This window comes from Lottia gigantea, assembly GCF_000327385.1.
Source record: "Lottia gigantea unplaced genomic scaffold LOTGIsca_31, whole genome shotgun sequence".
Taxonomy (NCBI): domain Eukaryota; kingdom Metazoa; phylum Mollusca; class Gastropoda; family Lottiidae; genus Lottia; species Lottia gigantea.
Genome location: NW_008709027.1, coordinates 2,039,438 through 2,058,569, shown reverse-complemented (window position 1 = coordinate 2,058,569; position 19,132 = coordinate 2,039,438). Strand labels below are relative to the sequence as shown.

Below are 19,132 nucleotides of genomic sequence, written 5' to 3'. Positions count from 1 at the left end.
GTGGATCCCCCGGGCTGCAGGAATTCGATTCTTTTAAGCATGGTACCCCAGCCAAGCCCCCCCCCCTCCTCCACCACCACCACCACGTAATGACTTATAGAAACGCCATAGGGCTGTGCATGTTCCTTTAGCAGCGGTGCGATATTATCCACGAGACTGCCGGTACTAAACGTACATGGGGCTGTGTTGATTGCCTACTGTTCGACCATCAAATCAAGTCGAAACATACAAGATTTCGACTTCAGAAGGTTTCTCATTCCTATTCAAGTTTTCGAACTAGACATACTAAAATGTAAATTGGAACTTTATTACCCAATTTTCGTCACCTTATTTGAATTACCTTCGACAGCCAGCCAAAAAAACATTTAAAATTCTTAGTTTGAAAGTAATGACAGTTAATAAATATAAGACTTTTCATGCAGCATTAATTATCATTGTTAAAGAACATCTTGAGATAAAGATAATCTGCAGCTAGATTGGTGAAATGTAGTTGAATTCAGAAGAAGCAAGAAAAAGAAATACATGAATCTTATCAATTTCTAGTTGGGTTGAAAACTATGTTTACTGATGATAGACTTTCTCTTAAGTCTCAAGGCCCATGTCAATAGACTAAAATAGAAACCATGTTCTACACCATTTCTATATTTTGAATGACATCAAAGTAAAGAAATCTATATCCTCCATGTTATAAGTGTAATTTGTCGATATTCAATATTCTACTATTTGTACAATCAATGTTAAGATAAACCCTTACTGCTTAAATATATCAATTTCATGTTTTTATCTCTTTAAAAAAGTAAATTATATTAAAGACATCGATTTACAAAACTGTTTGAACGAACATGTTATTAAAAGCATATTGTTGCCTTGTTGAATTTCTAGTAATACATTTCCCGGACATATCGTTTAAACCTTTTGACCTCAACTTATTGAGATGTTCTCAGACCTTTAATGATTCATTATATTTTCTCAACTATAGGAAACCCATCGCATTATTAAAATGAACTCCGGTTTCAAGATTGTGTATGATTGAAAGCCTTGATATATTCCAAGACAGATGGATATCTAATGCAATCAGTGGAGTATATATAATAGACCTATTATACTCAAAGGCAAATTGTCATCCGTTTAGTATTTAGTGGCTTTAATGTCAATGGGAACTTGTTAATCTTTATTAGTATAGTGCATGTCATATTTACAATTGTATATAAAATTGTGATTTAGCAAGAAAGAATCTAATACTATACAAGCTATGTACAAAATTATTCACAACCGAAACGCATTATGATTATGCTAAATACAATAGATTAACCGAAGAGTAGACTCTAACATTGCTATATAAATTCTTACTTTCGTGTGTGCAAGTGGCAACTATCTACACGAAAACGACACTTTTCTGGTCGGTTCGTGTTTTAGTAAGCACGGATTAGCCGTAATGAATCCAAAATCAAACGTGAAACATATCACATATTAAAACTCACATGGAATTTGACTAATCTTATATAACCTTCAATAAAATGCATTTTTTTTTTCAAATCATTTATAGACTATAAAGATATTAATAATGATACTGTTGAAAAATATGGTGAATAGTTAAAATTATAGCTTAGTTTAGAATTGATATGTTTGTGAAAATGTGTGTAGGAAAATATAATTTTGATATGTACAAAATGTATAATAATTAAATCAAAAGTCCGTTCCAGTGATTTCCTTCAGTCTGTCATTACATCCAATACCACATTCTTATCACCATTAATCCTATTTCAGATACATGTTGAAGGCACAATACCAGATTTCTATGTCCATGTCCAACTTTACTGTAGTAGTTATTACACAACTCACAAAGTTTCAAGATCGACGTTCACCTCATAAAACACTGTATGCTAGAACGACTAATCAATTCCGTATTCAGAAGGGAAATCTGGCCTTGGTCCTGATAATTGAAACTAAGAACTAGAGGTCATAATCGCTACCTCAATACACATTTCACTGACATAGCAGCGTACCATTTATTGAGTTCTATTTCAAATTTAGCGCCTTCACAACAGGCACGTGGTATATGATCAGCATCCTGGTTACTAGAACGAACTTCAGTACCGGGCTGATAACATACTGGACGAATTCTAGTTTTCGGCTGAAATAGAAAAAAGATAAATTCTGAGTCAGTTATGCCTTTTCAGGGTAAGTTCAGTCCAAGAATAATCGAAAATAGATATTCCTGTTGATGAGCAAAACCGGATCTTGCTTAAGGTTACTGGCAATTTGAAGACTTAAGCTAAGCTAGTACTGACTCGTACATTCCTTAATGGTTTCCGATAACATCATATCTATTTCCAAACATAAGCACAAGTATATACTTTGAGAATCGGAAATTATTTAATAATCTTGAAAGAAACATCGACCTATATATATTTTCCGGAATTAAACATACCAAACAACGAAATCTAAACCCAAAAGCGTCTTCTATTGGAACAACTGCTACAGTTTCACTTTGATTACAACATTTCATATCTGGGCAGGTTACTGGCATCTGGGCTTGGTTTGATGCATAACCTAATACACCATTACAACATTTACTATTATCATCGTCTTTAGATCTTTTCTCTCTCATAATATCTTCATCAATCTGTAATATAGAATATAATTTTTTATTATACGTATTTATACCATTGACCATATTTGTGACAAAATGAAAAGAAAGTAATGACTAAGGCTGGCGCTTACCTTTCTGGGATGAGTAAGTTTGGAGTCGATAGTATGATAGCATAGTTTTGCTATTGCAGAACAAAGGTTTTCATTTCATGATATTTCAAGTAAAATGTGACAGTACGCAATATATCCATTATAGCTAAAACACGCATGGCTCCATTTGATTTTGAAACCCCAGAAAGGATATTACAGAATTATTGAGTATATTTCGTAATTGATAAACTTAATGATGTTATGGCAATGTGCCCAATGATATAACGGTACTTATGTTAAGGACTTGTGTATAGTTATAATACTAGAAGACTATCAAATTCAATTATAACTTAATTACATCTTGATTATCGGACACTCTAGAATATATTTGATATCACAGTACTTATTACTCAAGTTGTAAGTCTAGCCGATGTCAAATATTTAAGAGAATGAATTCATCTTGAATAGTGGTTATGCTCTTTCATCTCTTCTAGAGGGTGTAGTAGTCTGGTCTCCTGTCTGAACTCAACTGCTTATTACTGGACAGTTAGAGAGATCTTCTCTATCTATATCCCATCATAGACGACTGATTTCCCTCGAGAGATTACTCACTGACCTCCTACTTGAAAATTACCTTATTATCTTTAATCAAATTTATCTATATAGAACTACACTTTTAGAATTACAATTATATCTGGTGTAACGGCTATTTACCGTGCTTTTAAATGGTTTGACATGCAACTTTGTGCTCTATATTTTTTAAAAGATAGCTTGACAGACAAGGTTACAAGTTTTGTCAAAATCCAGCAAGAATCGAGTCTTTAAGTAATGACGAGCTAAAAATTGAATTTAAGTGTTTTTAAGAACGAGGTCAATAATAACTACTCATATAAAATATTTTTTTGATTTTCAATAGGGTTCATCCATGGGTAATAAAAAAAATTTCCTACTTAAAGACATGGGTGACGCCAATATATGCTCCCCATTTCATGTGGGCTTTTGAAATCGTATCCTTTTGCCTACAATGCAGATTGGGGATGTCCGAAAAATCATATGGCGAGCGTTGTCTTAACATTGATTTACTTCTACACAGCAGCCATATAGCATCTTTTACCTGTTCAATACCCAAATAAGACAATTGTTGGGATGGAGACTTATTTATTTATCGCTTTCATCTTTTCAACGTGGTTCTCACACCGTCATCGGGAATATAATACCATCCCTCAACCGCTTAAACGTATCAATATTCAATAATTATAGTCTAGTGTATCAATTTTCAACATTTTTTTAAAATCCTGTTGTAGACACAAGTAATATTTCTAGCACAGTTTTCGAGAGTTAACAGATTTAAACAACGAACTAGAAGGACGAATCTTTTAACAAATAAAAACGTGCTATAAATTACTTATTATTACATTATTGATAAAGGTCTGGCAGCTGGGGAAGTTGCTTCTTCCTTTATTACAATTGTTGCAACGCTGTACTTCAGTTTTTAAGTAAGTGTTATTTGTTTCACCAGTTTATGTAACAGAACCACAGGTAGACGAGGACAGGGTATCCTTTGGTGAAGCAAGCAGTAAAAATGAAGCACACCGAGCCAATAGATTGTATTATAATACGCCTATTAGGGAACGCAATATGTTCGCATTTGTCGCAGGTTGAAAGCAACTGATGTAAAGTTTTTGTGTAACAGGGTTATTCTCGAGGGCTTTGTTTGCATGCATCAAATAGTTCATTGTATAGTAACCAGCAAATCTGCCGCTCATATGTGATCAGCACCAGTCCTTCTAATCAGTTTTGCACCATGAAGGGTAAATAAACCTGGGGCCTGGTTTTCAAAAGTATGGTAAGAAACGTCATAAGATATATCTTAAGACAAATTTTAAGACTATCTTATGACTATCATACGACATGTAATAGAATGTAAATCAAAGCTGTCTTACGATAGTCTTACCTGAGATGCTCTTATGACTGTCATAAGTGATAACATTTACTATAAAAAAAATTATAGGAAATAAAATTTATAGTTATTACTTACAAAATATATTATCAACATTAAATTTTATATGAAAATGAATTAAAATCGTAGTTTGATCATTTGTTTGAATTTAGTTTGTATATTTATTATACTTTTACATTCTCGAACTCCGTGTTTATTTATTATCTTACATGATGTGTTTGTTATCTAATTGTGAATACTTTTAAGATGTGAGACATCGAGTACATGTAACCGCTTAACGAAATGCTCGTGAAAATACTTTGAGAAAGTACTATATAAGGATAGAAATAATACATTTATATTTATTATACATAATCATGAGTAAAAGAAGAAGTCCGAATTTAACATCGCAGGAGATTCAAATTTTGATAGACGAAGTGGAGAAGAATATATAAGTCCTTACTTTTCAGCCGACACAGCAATGTAGTAACAAACAGTGCTAAAAAGAAAACTTCATATTTGAATCGCCAACTGCTTGAACATTAATAGAATGGTAGCTTTTTCTATTTACACAAAGATGTTCATCCTCTGTTGGAGCTTTTATACGTATGTGTGTACCATCAATGGCACCGACTAGACTTGGAAAGTCTGTTTTTTCATGAAAACCTCTCATGATGTTGCGAAGTCCAGCCTGGTCAGTTGGCATCTTTATATAGTCATTACAAACCCTCTTTAAACATGCAGTTACATCACGTGTTATTTTAGATACACTTGGTCTAGATATGTTATGGACATCAGCATTGACCATCTGAAAGCTTCCAGTGGCATAAAATATGAGTGCAACCATGATTTGGAATGAAACTGGAAAGGCACGAGATCTTGCTGTTGGCCTTGCTAGGGCTGTTTGGAACATTCTACATAAATCTAGTATCATTGGGCGTGAAAGTCTATATCTACATACTATTTGTTCATCATCCATGTAGTCTAGTGGGTTATTTCTGTCTCGAAATACTCTGTTTCGGCGTACGTTTTCAGCTTGTTGTCAAATGTGCATGTAAACAGCAGCCATATTTTTTTATTCACATGATATCGAAGTTCTTATGATAATCATAAGACCATCATAAGACCATCTTAAGACAGGTCGAGAGGTATCTTAAGATTACGATGAAATTTATGATTTATCGTAACTTAGGACACTTTCCCTATCTTACGACTATGATATGTCGTATGACCATCTTAAGACGTGTCTTAGTCGTAAGATACTTTCGAAAACCAGGCCCCAAGTAATTTAAATCCGAACCGCAAAACGAAACAAACAAATTGGGAAACATTAGAAGCAGTTATTGAACTTTTCACATGAGGAAGTACATCAATTCATAAGTGAAGAAGTATTTCATAATGAAATAAGTAGTATCAGGTGTCCAGAAGAGTAAACATACCCTGTCTGGTGCCACTTTAGCATAGCATAGCTGCTTAGGAAGTATTCAAGATTTGACTCGTAACATGGCAGAATAGGTGCGCACGGTGCGTTCAGCTGTCGAATAGCTTCCTATAACTAGTTTGCATATCTGTTTGTTCAGGGTCTTCATCGATTTCAATAATTTCAACTTCATCTGCTTCAAGATGTTGATCACTTGACAAACTTTTGCTTTAGCCTATCTTAGCAAATGCTCCTGCAAAACTTAAGTTCTGCTGCTCAGCGTACAAAAATTAAAGTCATTGTTCGGACAAAAAGCTTCCAGCTTTGGCCATAGCTTTGGTTATGTAGAAAATCAGCAAATTCTGCAGTTTTCTGTTAATTTATTCACGGAAAATTCACATAACCTTCACGTGTTTGTGTGCGAACATTAAAGTAACGAAAAACGATGACCTTCTTGAATACTGCTTCTAGTAACATTCTTGAAACTAAATTTAAATTTGCAAGTTACAATAACATTCATGATGGTAATAACAAGGCAATTATTACTCCTGGATATACTACGACATAAACAATATCATAACCCACAAATGTAGTTCGAGGCACGAGTCATCTAATAGAATGTATGGTAATTGCCACCTTAAAATGAATTTGTAGCTTCCTAAATACGTTATTTAGTTGCGTCGCACAGACCGCCAATACAATTTTCAAGAATTGAAAAAAAAGACGTTATCTTATGTTCACCTTTTGAAGACAGGAAAGGAAAAATTATAATTATATATTATTTTATTACATTTTGAATATCTAATATAAGAAAGTGGCGCTGCTATGCCAATTGTGGACTTTTGATGACAAGTGTTAAAAAAGTGTTTTTGGCTTCCGCTTGAAGAATTGGGCGCCCCTTGATTTTCCGTCGCTGGAAAAAAGACCTGTAAGCAAGTCAATGTGATAACTGTGACCAACGTATATAGCTGAAACTCAAGTCGGCTAAGCTCTGACTTAACTGAGTTTACTACGACCGCTTTATGCAGTTTTCCTACAAAAACTTAATTAATGAGTTGGAATACTGTAAAATTGAGGTTGGAATAAAATAAGGCATGGATTATTTTGGGAATATTAGTTTTCTAAAAAATAAATCACTACAGATTGATTATTACGAAACAGGTGGTGTACAATTTCGATTAGATGCTTTTAACACCCAACAGAAATTGCATTAAAAAAATATTTCAGTCACTCTATACATTTACAGAGGAAATCGTGCTATTTTTAAACCTAGTTATAGCACAGCTATGCTCCTTTTGCTCCCCCCTTACGTTTATACACCGAAAAGATCAAAGGAAAATCCCGAAACCGAGTTTCTTATTTAGATCGAAACTTATGGACACAAGAAATAATTTCCATTTCCCTATCGTCAACTTTCCTGTTATTAGCAGAAATATTTACCATGCAGTCACAATGTTTACATATCAGACTTTTTAAACTATGGCCCAGTGTGATTTTCATAATGATTGTTCAGCAAATAACTTCAATATCTTAAGGAAATATTTTTTAAAGTTCTGTGGTCGACATCCTGATATCATTAATAAATAAATCATATATTTCAGAATTACTCAGAAGCTGTAGATTTAATAACAGTAGACTAAATCTTGATAGTCATTTTGACCTACTTTTTCTTTTTTTAAATTCCAGTAAAAGTTATTTACTTTTGTCACAAGTCAAATTTCACTCGTGTTAACTCATAGGATAAGACATTGGAAATTTCTTACATAAATTCTATTTGGATTCAAAATTCTTATCTAAGAAATGCTCAAATTGAATTCAGATGAGTACAGTTTGTAGCTTTTAAGGAAAGACAACGCGGAAGGGAAATCTGAAGCCATGTCATTATGTGTAATTCATTTTGAAGTTCATGTTGTGTTTTCGTGTAAATTGCCTACGGGAAGTCCAGTGTATTACATTACTACATGATGTTTTTGAAGGGATAACTGTAGCTTCCCCAGTGATTAATGAGTTTTATAAATGACAAGAATTTCCACGAATCTGACACTGTGATGAGTATTTATTAAACATAAAAACACCAGAGTCGATAAAACAACTCAGATGGCGTTAAAATTAGAAGTTGGTTCGACAAAATTTCATCTTGTTAAAATAATCGTAGTGGCTATAAGGCATCATGTCTTGTTATCATTCCACCATTAGCAAATATAAAATACTGGGTACAAGCTCTCTAATGAAATATCAAACACAATCGACAACAAAAAATTACAAGCAGTTAGCTTGAAAATATCTAGAAAATTAAAGACTACAAAGTTAGGCCTATGCTGGAAATTGTAATGGTAAGTTGTTGATTTCATATTCAGACGGCATTCCATGGAGAGTAAGACTATTAGAAAATTGCCTACTAAATAAAATGAACATAAAAAATATCAACTTTACAAATTCATTTGCTTATACCAAGGTGGCAGACTTCATTCTTTAAATCAAAACCTAACCTAAAATCTACGGTACCTTCGAGATTTGAGCCATTACGAGTTCGGCTAGTTATTTTATTTTATGAAAATCTTTTTATTGACAAGTGTACTGCTTAGTTTTCTATAATGTATACTGTAAATTTCTGTCGGTATAAAGGATTGGATCAGGTAGTTCTGTCAAACATGGCGTGAATATGCCAAGAACTAATTTATTATTGTCAATTTCTAGTTTACTTTTAACAAAAAGATCATCCACAATTCAGGGTGGTCTTTATAGATTGTTTGCATAACAACTTTGTACAGATCAAGTGACATTTTAACGTGGTATGTGTTAAATTCCAGACTCCAAATAAATTGACGCGTTGGGACTTCATTAATTGTGGCTACCTACAAAAACATGACATATTTGATCATCATCAACCGGAAAATGGACAAATGGCAAAAAAACTTCTGAACTCAAAACTAGATATGCATCGGTGATTCATTTCTTCTAGATATATATATATATATATATATATATATATATATATATATATATATATATAGTATACTTAAAATAACTTAGTACATATTCGACTCTATAAGCGTCCTTCCCAACGTTGATAAATGACAGTTGACAGCAATTTATTCTCTATAGCAAGAGATCCAAATAAACAGGTCAACAATTTCCAATTGTGGCCAATATCTTTGGGGATTATATCATGATGAAGTTGTATTAAAACAGATTGCTATTAGTGTAAAAATGTGTAATAGTAAAATTCTTTAAACTATCTGATCAAGGACATTCCAGAACAGAATGCTTTCATAAGACTGAATACATAGTAAATTCTCGAAAATTAGCGAATTGTAGTATATGTCATCATTTGACCTTTTTAAAAACATTTATCAGATATGGTTTGCCGAGATCTTTCTTTTTTAATATTCATATACTTTGAGTTTGATTACACTTTAACAATTTGTGTTTTCGGCATTGCGGTCTTGATTGTCATTGGATGTTCAACATTAAGACACGCAGAGAGTTGGTTTTTGAAAAGCTGGGGAATATTGCACATTAATGTGGGATAATATTGTCGACTGACTGCCTGCCTGAAAATCAGACAAATTGAAAAAATTGACTATTATACATTTCCCCTGTTCTTGCAACGCGTTCAATTTTGAGCTTGTAAAAACTCTAGAAGGCAAAATTCTTGACTAATTAAAGAAACTTGATGAAATTGTTTATTATCATTTAAGGATGAAACCTATCGAAAGTCACAAACAGAAAAGGCTAGAAATAAAACTTTTGTTGTATAAAAATGTGAATTAATAAATGGCTCGTGTCGTCCGGTGTTAAAGTGCTCTTAGGTTTAAGGAACTCTTACAACGAACTAAATTGGAATTATAAGAGAACAGACAGACCCCAGTTGAAATAAGTCTGTAAATTATTTATCGACTAATATCTATCAGATTAGAGTTCAGTAACACTTGGTCCAGGTCAACTGATCTGCACATTGAGAAAATTGAATATTGTTTTTTCGTCAATCAAGATCACTTCTAAGGAGGGTTTGAGGACTGGTCGATAATCGCTCTGTAATATTTCTAAAATAGGACTCACGTATTTGACAAGGAATCTGAAGAATTTGCTGTATTTAGACCTAGTCTGTGATATAATCGGTTTACTATTTTAGAACTTGTCATATTGGTCCATTGGGAGATCCTTATTTTAAAAGAAATGTAAAAATTATTAACTTTTTTAGCTGAATGTCTACTGTGAATTTTAACTCTAATGGAGCTTATATAAGAAAAGTAGATAAAATAGTGCTTATAATGTCTACGATATTTTACATAAGCTTTTTATCAGACCTTTCTTATAGGCTCATATCAAAAGAAGGGATAATTTTGTCATCGAACATTGCTGATGTTGATAGTATTATCTATGAAAGAATTTAAAAATCGCTTGTCAGACAAGGTAACATACACCCCCTGGCAACTGTCAGAAATGATTACAGTGTATGTGATAACTATAATATAGCTTTACTTGTACTAAATAACCTCATTATGCATTTTAGTTCAAACACTGTTGAAGGTATACATATTTCATCAATTATACAAATGAATACCGAGTTTTATCAAGGTCGGAAAGCACTGCAGTCTCTATTGTGCCAGCCAAATTTGACGTGTTTTTATTCAGTCAAGAACAAAACTCAAACAGTATTCATCCAATAATTGCCGATCAAGATCAATATATACCAGTTTCATTAAGATTGGATAAAAACTGTGTTCTTTATCGCGTCTAGACAACGTTTTTATACGCCCACACGAATTGGCTTCCATGTCCGTCGGTCTGTCATCAATTGAACAGAAGGCATAGTTCTTGGTGGATTTTGACGAAACTTGGTGTGAACTTGTTTGAACCCTATTGAAAATCGAAAAATATTAAGTATGAGCTATCGCCCTTATCCTTGACAACGCGTTAAATTTTTAGCTTGTAACACTCTAGAAGGTTCAATTCTTGACGGATTTTGACCCATTGATGAATCCTAATGAAAATCAGAAAATCGGAATCATCTTGTAAATGAGTTATTGACAACGTTCATGAAAACGCGTTCGATTTTTAGCTCGTTAAACACTAAAAGGCACGATTCTTGTCGGATTTTGATAAAACTTGACAATATTGTTCAGTAACACCCACAAAACAAATTTAAAAGAGTGTATGACTGAATGTTGAATATTTCATACTGGTGAGTGTTACTGAACTGCCAAATGTCCTTATTCCAAATCTAAGCTGCCAGTGGGCATATAATAACTTGCCTGGCAAGCTATTTCATTAGCAGATTTTGAATCCCGGAATAGTTGAATTATTCGTTATCACACCAGGATGATCCCTTATTAAAATAGCCGTTTCGCGCAGTCGAGTAGTGAGTCGATGAAATGACTTGTAAAGAATTATCGACTGAGTATGCATGATGTACTATAGGTATATAGGGAGCACTAACGATCCGAAATCCAAACAACATATTATAGGCCCATCGACTTTACTATCATTGCAAAGTATCCCGAAATATACTTAAAGGAAGAGATAAAAGAAACATTTTAGTTCCTTGAGAATCGGGTTACTATTGAAATTATTGCTGAAGTAAATGGTTTGATACGTGGCCTTGAACGGATCAAGTTAGATGCTGTTTTCGTTTACCAAGAACTCCGGATGTGGCGAAGTTCTAAATAAATACTTGTTACGTCTTGATAGGGACAGATTCGCTATTCGTTTGACCAATCGTACCTGGGTCTCAGAAACGGTTTTTTCAGATAAGCTAATCACTAATAGTCTTTATAGCTCACCTTTGAAATTTGAGCCTTCAAATCCACGGTGTCCAGAATTACGTTAGAATGACAACTCGTCTTTTCTTGAGACTCTGTCATATAAATATAAGAGTTAATCATATAGAAAAAGAAAAAGTGAAATTCCTAGTTTGTTTACAAGTTTGTTACAATATCTATTTGAACTTGTTTTTACTTGATTTCATGACCTGGTATTTGTCTTAGCAATGTACACTGTTCAATTATCAGCATACGTACAATAATTACGATAAGAAAGTTCCCATGGTCTGACCTCTTGTCACCGTGATCTTGGTGTAAATCACTCAAGTGACAATTTTTCAAGTAATGGAAATGATCTGAATCACACGGGACTGTCAAGTAATCCAACTCATTGAACAACAATGGCTTCCAACATGGCACCGACATTATCTTTTCGAAGCATCGGAAACGATAATTTTGGTTTACAATAATAAGTCTGGAAGAGCAGTTATATTCATAACAATATAACTAACTAAAAATTGCCACCAACTTTTCTACACGGGCGAAGAAGAATAAAGCTTATAAAGAGCATAAGGATGTGGATGTTTTCAAAAGCAAATTCATGTCACACCCGACCTAATTGGACCTATTGTGAACGAGATGTACTGGATTTTGATATTGTCTAGATTTGCATTAAACTGTGACGCAATTGTTCATATCTTAGATGGTTTTGAATTTCGTCAAGAAGTTATTGTCTTACGATAGTTAGAGTGCTTTTAATGAATATTAATCAAAATCAAGGTTGAATGCCGCCTGAAAGAGTAGAAAGTGAGGCAAATCTGGTATCGAATTTCAAATTCAAAAAATAAATGAAATTGCTACATGCATTTGCATGAAAAAGAGGACTGAAATGCCAAGGACATATAAACCAACAGTGCAGACTAACATCTCTACAACTAAACGCTTAAAGCCCCAGCAGAGCATTTGTGCATGTTTTAGATTTCTACAATCCATTAAAAGCCATTACTTGGTGTTAATTGCACTGTAAAATTCAGTAGGATTGGAATAAACTCATCATTTAATCTGTATTTGATTGACAGGAAGGCTTTGCGGGTGATGAGATGTCGAAATGTTAATGGATGAAAATTTTCCCTTGATGATAATCGAGGTGTATAAATAGGTTAAAGACGACCTTTCCTATCGTCTGGATATGATATAAATTTAAGAATCCTGTATAATTACAAAGTTGAATATTCTATATCAAAGTCAATAATACAGACTAATTACAAGATATTAGGTCGAGGTAACCCCATACGTCTGGCAATTTATAATACATACATGTATAATCTATTATCATTATTATATTATATGGTCGAAACATATTTGACTACGTTTAGTACTTACTACTACCAAGTACGTCTTATGTCGATAAATATGTGTTATGACAAAGGCCAACTATATTCCGAACATTCCAAGATACAACATATTGCTTATTAATATAACAGTTAAAGACTTCCAAATCTGAACCAAATGTCTTTAAACAACTAAAAATAAGTGTTCTAATTGTTTTTCCATATGTAAAATAACCTGTCTAATTGGATCTCATTTTACTGGCCAACATAATAATTTAGTTAAATTTTGCAGGCATCATTTTATGAGATATTATGATGAGATAATATAATTACAGATTTCGTTTCTGAAATGTCACATGTTTTTTATATTTTTGCGTTCAATTTCGTTTTCTTTTCTGTCAGTGTTCTGAAATATTTCATTACTTGTCGACACCGATATTGAAAAAAGGCAGGAACCCAATCATCACTTACTTTATTTTATTGTCAGGCTCCAAAGTGTTTTTATTGCAATGCACATCTTAAGCATTAAATGTCGATAAATTACAAAGATCTGCATATTTCATTTCGATCAATTGTAGTGGTGTCAAATACCTAAATTAGGTTTTTGTGTTGAAAATGGGTAATCTATAAAATCACCACTACCCACGAGATTATGTACTAATGGCAAACAAAGTAATGGAAATTCGCACCAACTCAATCGCTAGACGTTTGATTTCCCGCGAGGTGTAGCAATATCTTTCCTTCCTCTGAAATTAGATCCATTTGGACTACATAGAAACTCACTTTATATTGACATATTATCTCTAGAATGACTATCACTTTCATCGATATGTGATATTCTTCTAAATCTGGCTAATTAGATCCCAAATATCACAAACGACTTTAAAGATTAATACATGGTCAAAGTGCGCTCGCATTAAGATTAAAACAAGAAAACAAAGATAAAATTTAGCTTTCAAGACAAGGCAATACACACCAACTGGCAGCTTTGATTGTAAATACATATATTTGGCAGTATAATAGCAATCACCAATATGAAATATTCAACCGTCAGTCATACACTTCTTGCAAACTATTCTTGGTGATAATGAACAATATTACCAAGGCAAGTTCTTCCAAAATCCGTTAAGAATTATTGTGCATTCTAAACTTTTTAAAAGGTAAAAATTGAACACGTTTTTTTTTAAAATTTTACAACATGTTTCATCCTTGGGTGATTATAAACGATTTCAACAAGTTTCATCTAAATCCACCAAGAAATGTGCCTTTCTGTGGTGTCTTTGAGCTAGAATTAAACGTGTTGATATTCAAAAGTTCACCCTTGGGTGATAATAAACACTTACACAAAGTTTCGTTAAAATCAGTCTCGAATTCTGCCTTACGGACGGGCCGAGGGAAGGACGGTGACGCCAATATTATACGCCCCAAGTTTCATGCGGGCGTACAAATAGTACACACAAATTTAGGCAAAAACATGTCTAAAATATATATATATATGTATCTGAACTTATTTTACTTTTATCTATGATAACATTTATTTCTTTGACAGCTTATGTCACTGTGCCCTCCCATGTATCATATTGTGATTTAGTTAGTTAGCTATTGAACATCTTATGTCAGCATAAAATTGGAGAACTACAAGCAAAATTGAAGATTAAAAATTTTGTGATATGCCAGTATCCACTTCCTAAATCAAGGATAGTAAAAAATTGAAATAGAAACTTACATCGACATCGTATATTGGATAAATCGTTATTTTCACAAACTTGTTGCAGTAGCATGATAAAAATCATTGTCGACACAAAGTGAATTGAATTATCCTTATTGTGAAACAACATTAACAGGAACATATTCAATAGGGTTTCGAATGTTTGATGTACTTCATCACCTTTATAACAATAGACAATCCATATTTTATCAAAAGATAAAGTTTGATATGAGTTTGAAAGGTTCAATAAGTTATAAATGAGTCTAGTATTGTTTAGTCTGAAGCCAGATCATCCATCTTATACCAGGACTTAAACTGTTAAAATTGTAAAGCCTACTTAGACTGTCTGTTTAAGTTAAGAAATAAATCTAACTCGAAAGTGTTCATGTTGAAATTAACTTAATTAATCGTGAAAACAAGTATATAGAAACATCTATTTGTCTCGACGAGCTACATGTAAAAGCTAATCAAGCCAATTGTTATGGAATTAAAGGAAAACCTATTGGTAACAAAACGAAACGATATTTTAATTACGCAAGATTTGGTCCTTTTAGGGTAAAAAAGTCCTCTTTAACATTCAATATTTAAATTCAAACATTTCCCTCATTGCACACAACATGGCCTTTTCCATCTTGAGCACTATCGAGTGCAAATATTAGGACGCGAAAAAATATGCAATTCCGTTACAGTATTTTTATTCATTGAATACTCAAACCATAAACTCTGGTTCCAATAAAATACAGTTATTAGAAAAGAAAGGTGAAGTATGGTACAATGTGTCATGATATAAATTATGATGTAGTCTTTATTACAAAGTATAAAATACATGATAAGTTATAGTAATAAGAACAGTCAATATCTTAATGATAACACATGATTTATTATGTATCAAGAGATTAGTATCCCCTTTATATCATTATCGCCCTGCTACATATAATCATATTCTCATTACCCCTTAGTTCAGCATTCCAGTAGGCCTATTGGAAAGTTGTGGTGTGTACACTGGTACTTTATCCAAATAATAAATTAACAACTTTGGGCGAACAAATTTCATAAAATATACCGTACATATGATCGTTTACGCAAAATTGAGTAGATTTGTTATACCGATAACTTGTTTTAGCCATTTAGTACTGTAGGAATACGGATCTACGCCTGACCATGTTGCCAGAATCAGATCAGAAACTGGTAGACCGCCGTGTATGACCTCTCTAAAACAAATTGTTTGTTTTTGTCGTAGTTGCTATGTTAAGGAAGAATAAGCATTTGACATCATGAAATGACATTTCCACTGCCTCGTACTGTATATATAAGACAATGAATTAAATTATCCTTTCAAAAGATAAGGACATTGAACGAGATTTTGTGGAAACAAATGAAATCTCATTAAATATAAACTGCATTCCAGACACATTGAAATTAGATGTCAGTATCGTTTATATACCCTCAGAAAAATCATTGGATAAGATCGACCCATCTGTGCTTGAATATTATGACAATAACAATTAGATGAGTAATGTCATTTGCCTGGATGGAATTTTTAAGGATTATATAAGATGATATAAGCTTAGGCCTACTACTTAGTGCAGAATCGAATATGAATATGGCGTTTGAGATGAAAGGCACTTTGATGAAAGTCAATGGTCTATCAGTTATAAAAACAAAACTAATATAGAGAGAATTATCAACGACCTATGAATTAAGGTTACTATAACCACCTAGAAATGACGCTGCGTTTTAATAAAATCATTAACGACATTTTGTAAAACTGGGTAGGAGGCACATACTGTGTATGGAATTACATCTGTAAAGAAGAAATTATCTAAATAAAAATACAAAGTAGTGTGTGAGCAAATACTAATTACATTTGTTATCTCACATCAAATAATGGTTTTAATATGAAAACTGTCACGTTTTATTTGAATGAATCTTGGTCTTTTATTGTCTTATTGTGAAGACATTAATTGAAGATGGAAGTACAAGGAAGAAATACTATTCCAGATTTGAACTTGCAGAGATAATCAGTCAAATTCATTTTCTATTGAATAAACTGTAATTAAGGGGATAACATTACACATACGATTAATGCCATTTCTCTATAAATTAAAATAAAATAAAGTGAAACGCATTGGTAAAGATTCTAGAGTACCATCTACTATTTATTAACAATAGCATGTTATACATTATTCAATTCACTTTGTGATACACTGTGTCCACAATTTACCTTGTGACCAAGCTCCTGTAACCTATCTACCACGTTTCCAATCAGTCTGTGACTAATCTGCCCAATATTCTGAACAACGCACTGTGATAAATTTACCTATATTAGATTGCAGGTAATCTGATCGTTTATCTGCAGAAAAATGCAAAAAAAAAAAATTATTCAAATATCTTAAATTGCCAATATTCTGAAGTTGAGAAAACTTCAGTTACACAAATGCAACGTCCTGTTTATCAGAGATAGTTGTAGAAGTTTATAATACTTCAAATACTGGAATTGATTCTGTCTCCTGTCTATCAAGATAAAAGAGGAAAAGAACTGAACGTGTGAAGATTTAAGAGGAAACATCAATATTGAGAAGATTTACATAGAGATAAAACATTTCTTTAATCTCAAAATTCACATCAAAATAGAATTTTACGTCGGTATAAAGGAAAGTCCAGACACCATGTTAATCGGCAGTTCATGTTGAAAATATTTTCCACGAGATTGGATTTAATACCGTTTCTTGTAATCGCTTCAATGCTGATTAATGACATTTTACTATTACAGTTTAACTGCCATAATGTGTACTCAGTAACGTCAGAAACGATTATTTGACTGATGAAAAATGGAAAACGTCTTTAAGAAGTATACATCATCAGTATTCTTGAAAATAACTTCATCATCGATGTTTCCATAAAAAACTGAGGAGTATATGAAAAAGATGTGATGTCTGTGAAGTCGACGCAACAAAATATTAAATGAAGGGGAGAATTTTTGTATTTGTGAAGGGTTTCATTCATTGGATTGTCAAGTCTGAATAAGGCGCTATTGAATTAGGCAAATAGTATGTGACATTATCAAGATGGTGTGGGTGAACGTTTCTGAGCAAGTATCATAGAAAGGTACAAATTGATGAAAGAAACATCTATACATCGTTTCTGAAGGACCCCAAACAACAAAATACAAATTTGAAAGAAAATTCATTATTGCTTGTAATGCATTTTACTGTTCTAGAATATATTTTCATTCTGTATAACAAATTTTCTACTGATAACATCGATTGCAGACATTAATAATTATCATTTGAATAGATAGTGAATAGATATTGACTACTCTGATGTTAGAGTAATAAAAATATGTTGAAGGCATTATTAAACTATTAACGAGATAAGATGAAACTCTCTAAAGAGTAAAATTTAATTTGTTTAAGAATTAGTATCTACTTAAGCTAGTAATATTAGAACATTGACAAAGGATAAGGCATATCATCGTCTCAAACGTATCACTTCCAATAGACTTTACATCAAACATAGACAGAAAATATTAGTATCCCTATACAAATACGAATCTATCTTACCAAGTGTCAAATTGACCCAAGAACTCAAAAGGCCAGTAACAGGATTAATTCAAAATATAATTTTGATTAATAGAGCTGCCCAAATGTTGGTAATTTTGTTTTTTTGCCACTAAACTTCAGGTAATGACAAAAATATTATCACTCAGCCACTTCCTGATTGTGCCTCGTTAATGAATGTAACGAATTCTTGTGTCTTGGGACGAGCCTCTTTCGATTTCCTGAATAGCCACGTGGTTATAACATTGCTCATATTAAATCATTCATCAATTTTCCTTGTCCTCGGTCACAAAATGAAAGAGACATTTTGGATATTTATTTTTATGTAGTGTTTCGTGTTTCGCCCTGTGCAAAGCCGAATTCTACATCTAGCGCTTGATAGGAATGTAGTCACACGTCTTGAGGATTTCGTTTCGATGGCTTGGTACAGTATTGAAAGATACTGGAAGATGACTGAAAACCATCTACATCCAATATGGTAATAATGTACACTATCACAAATCTCTAGGATTGTGATTTGTGGAAACACTGGAATTTCAATGAAAGATTCTAGTGGTATACTAATGCTATAGATTCCACAAAAATCTAATATTTAAAAAAGTAATTCTTGAAAAAAATAATTTCGCAGCCTATTTTTTCTGCATAAATGCTGCATTTGATAAGTGTCAAAATGATGTCTTATGTGAAATTTAATTTCAAAATCTAATCGAAAACGAGTGAAGTATGA

The 19,132-nt window shown here is 32.8% G+C and overlaps 1 protein-coding gene across 1 annotated transcript; it reads right to left on the bottom strand.

Moving 5' to 3' along the window:
* Positions 1-1,151: 1,151 nt before the first annotated feature.
* On the bottom strand, positions 1,152-5,600 carry LOTGIDRAFT_232761 (hypothetical protein; the record flags this gene model as incomplete). The annotated part of the gene is made up of 5 exons (XM_009057807.1): positions 1,152-2,134; positions 2,432-2,626; positions 2,725-2,774; positions 4,637-4,675; positions 5,252-5,600. The coding sequence occupies 5 exons, from the start codon at positions 5,598-5,600 to the stop codon at positions 1,970-1,972; spliced, it is 798 nt and encodes a 265-aa protein (XP_009056055.1). The 3' UTR covers positions 1,152-1,969.
* Between the last annotated feature and the right edge of the window lie 13,532 nt (positions 5,601-19,132).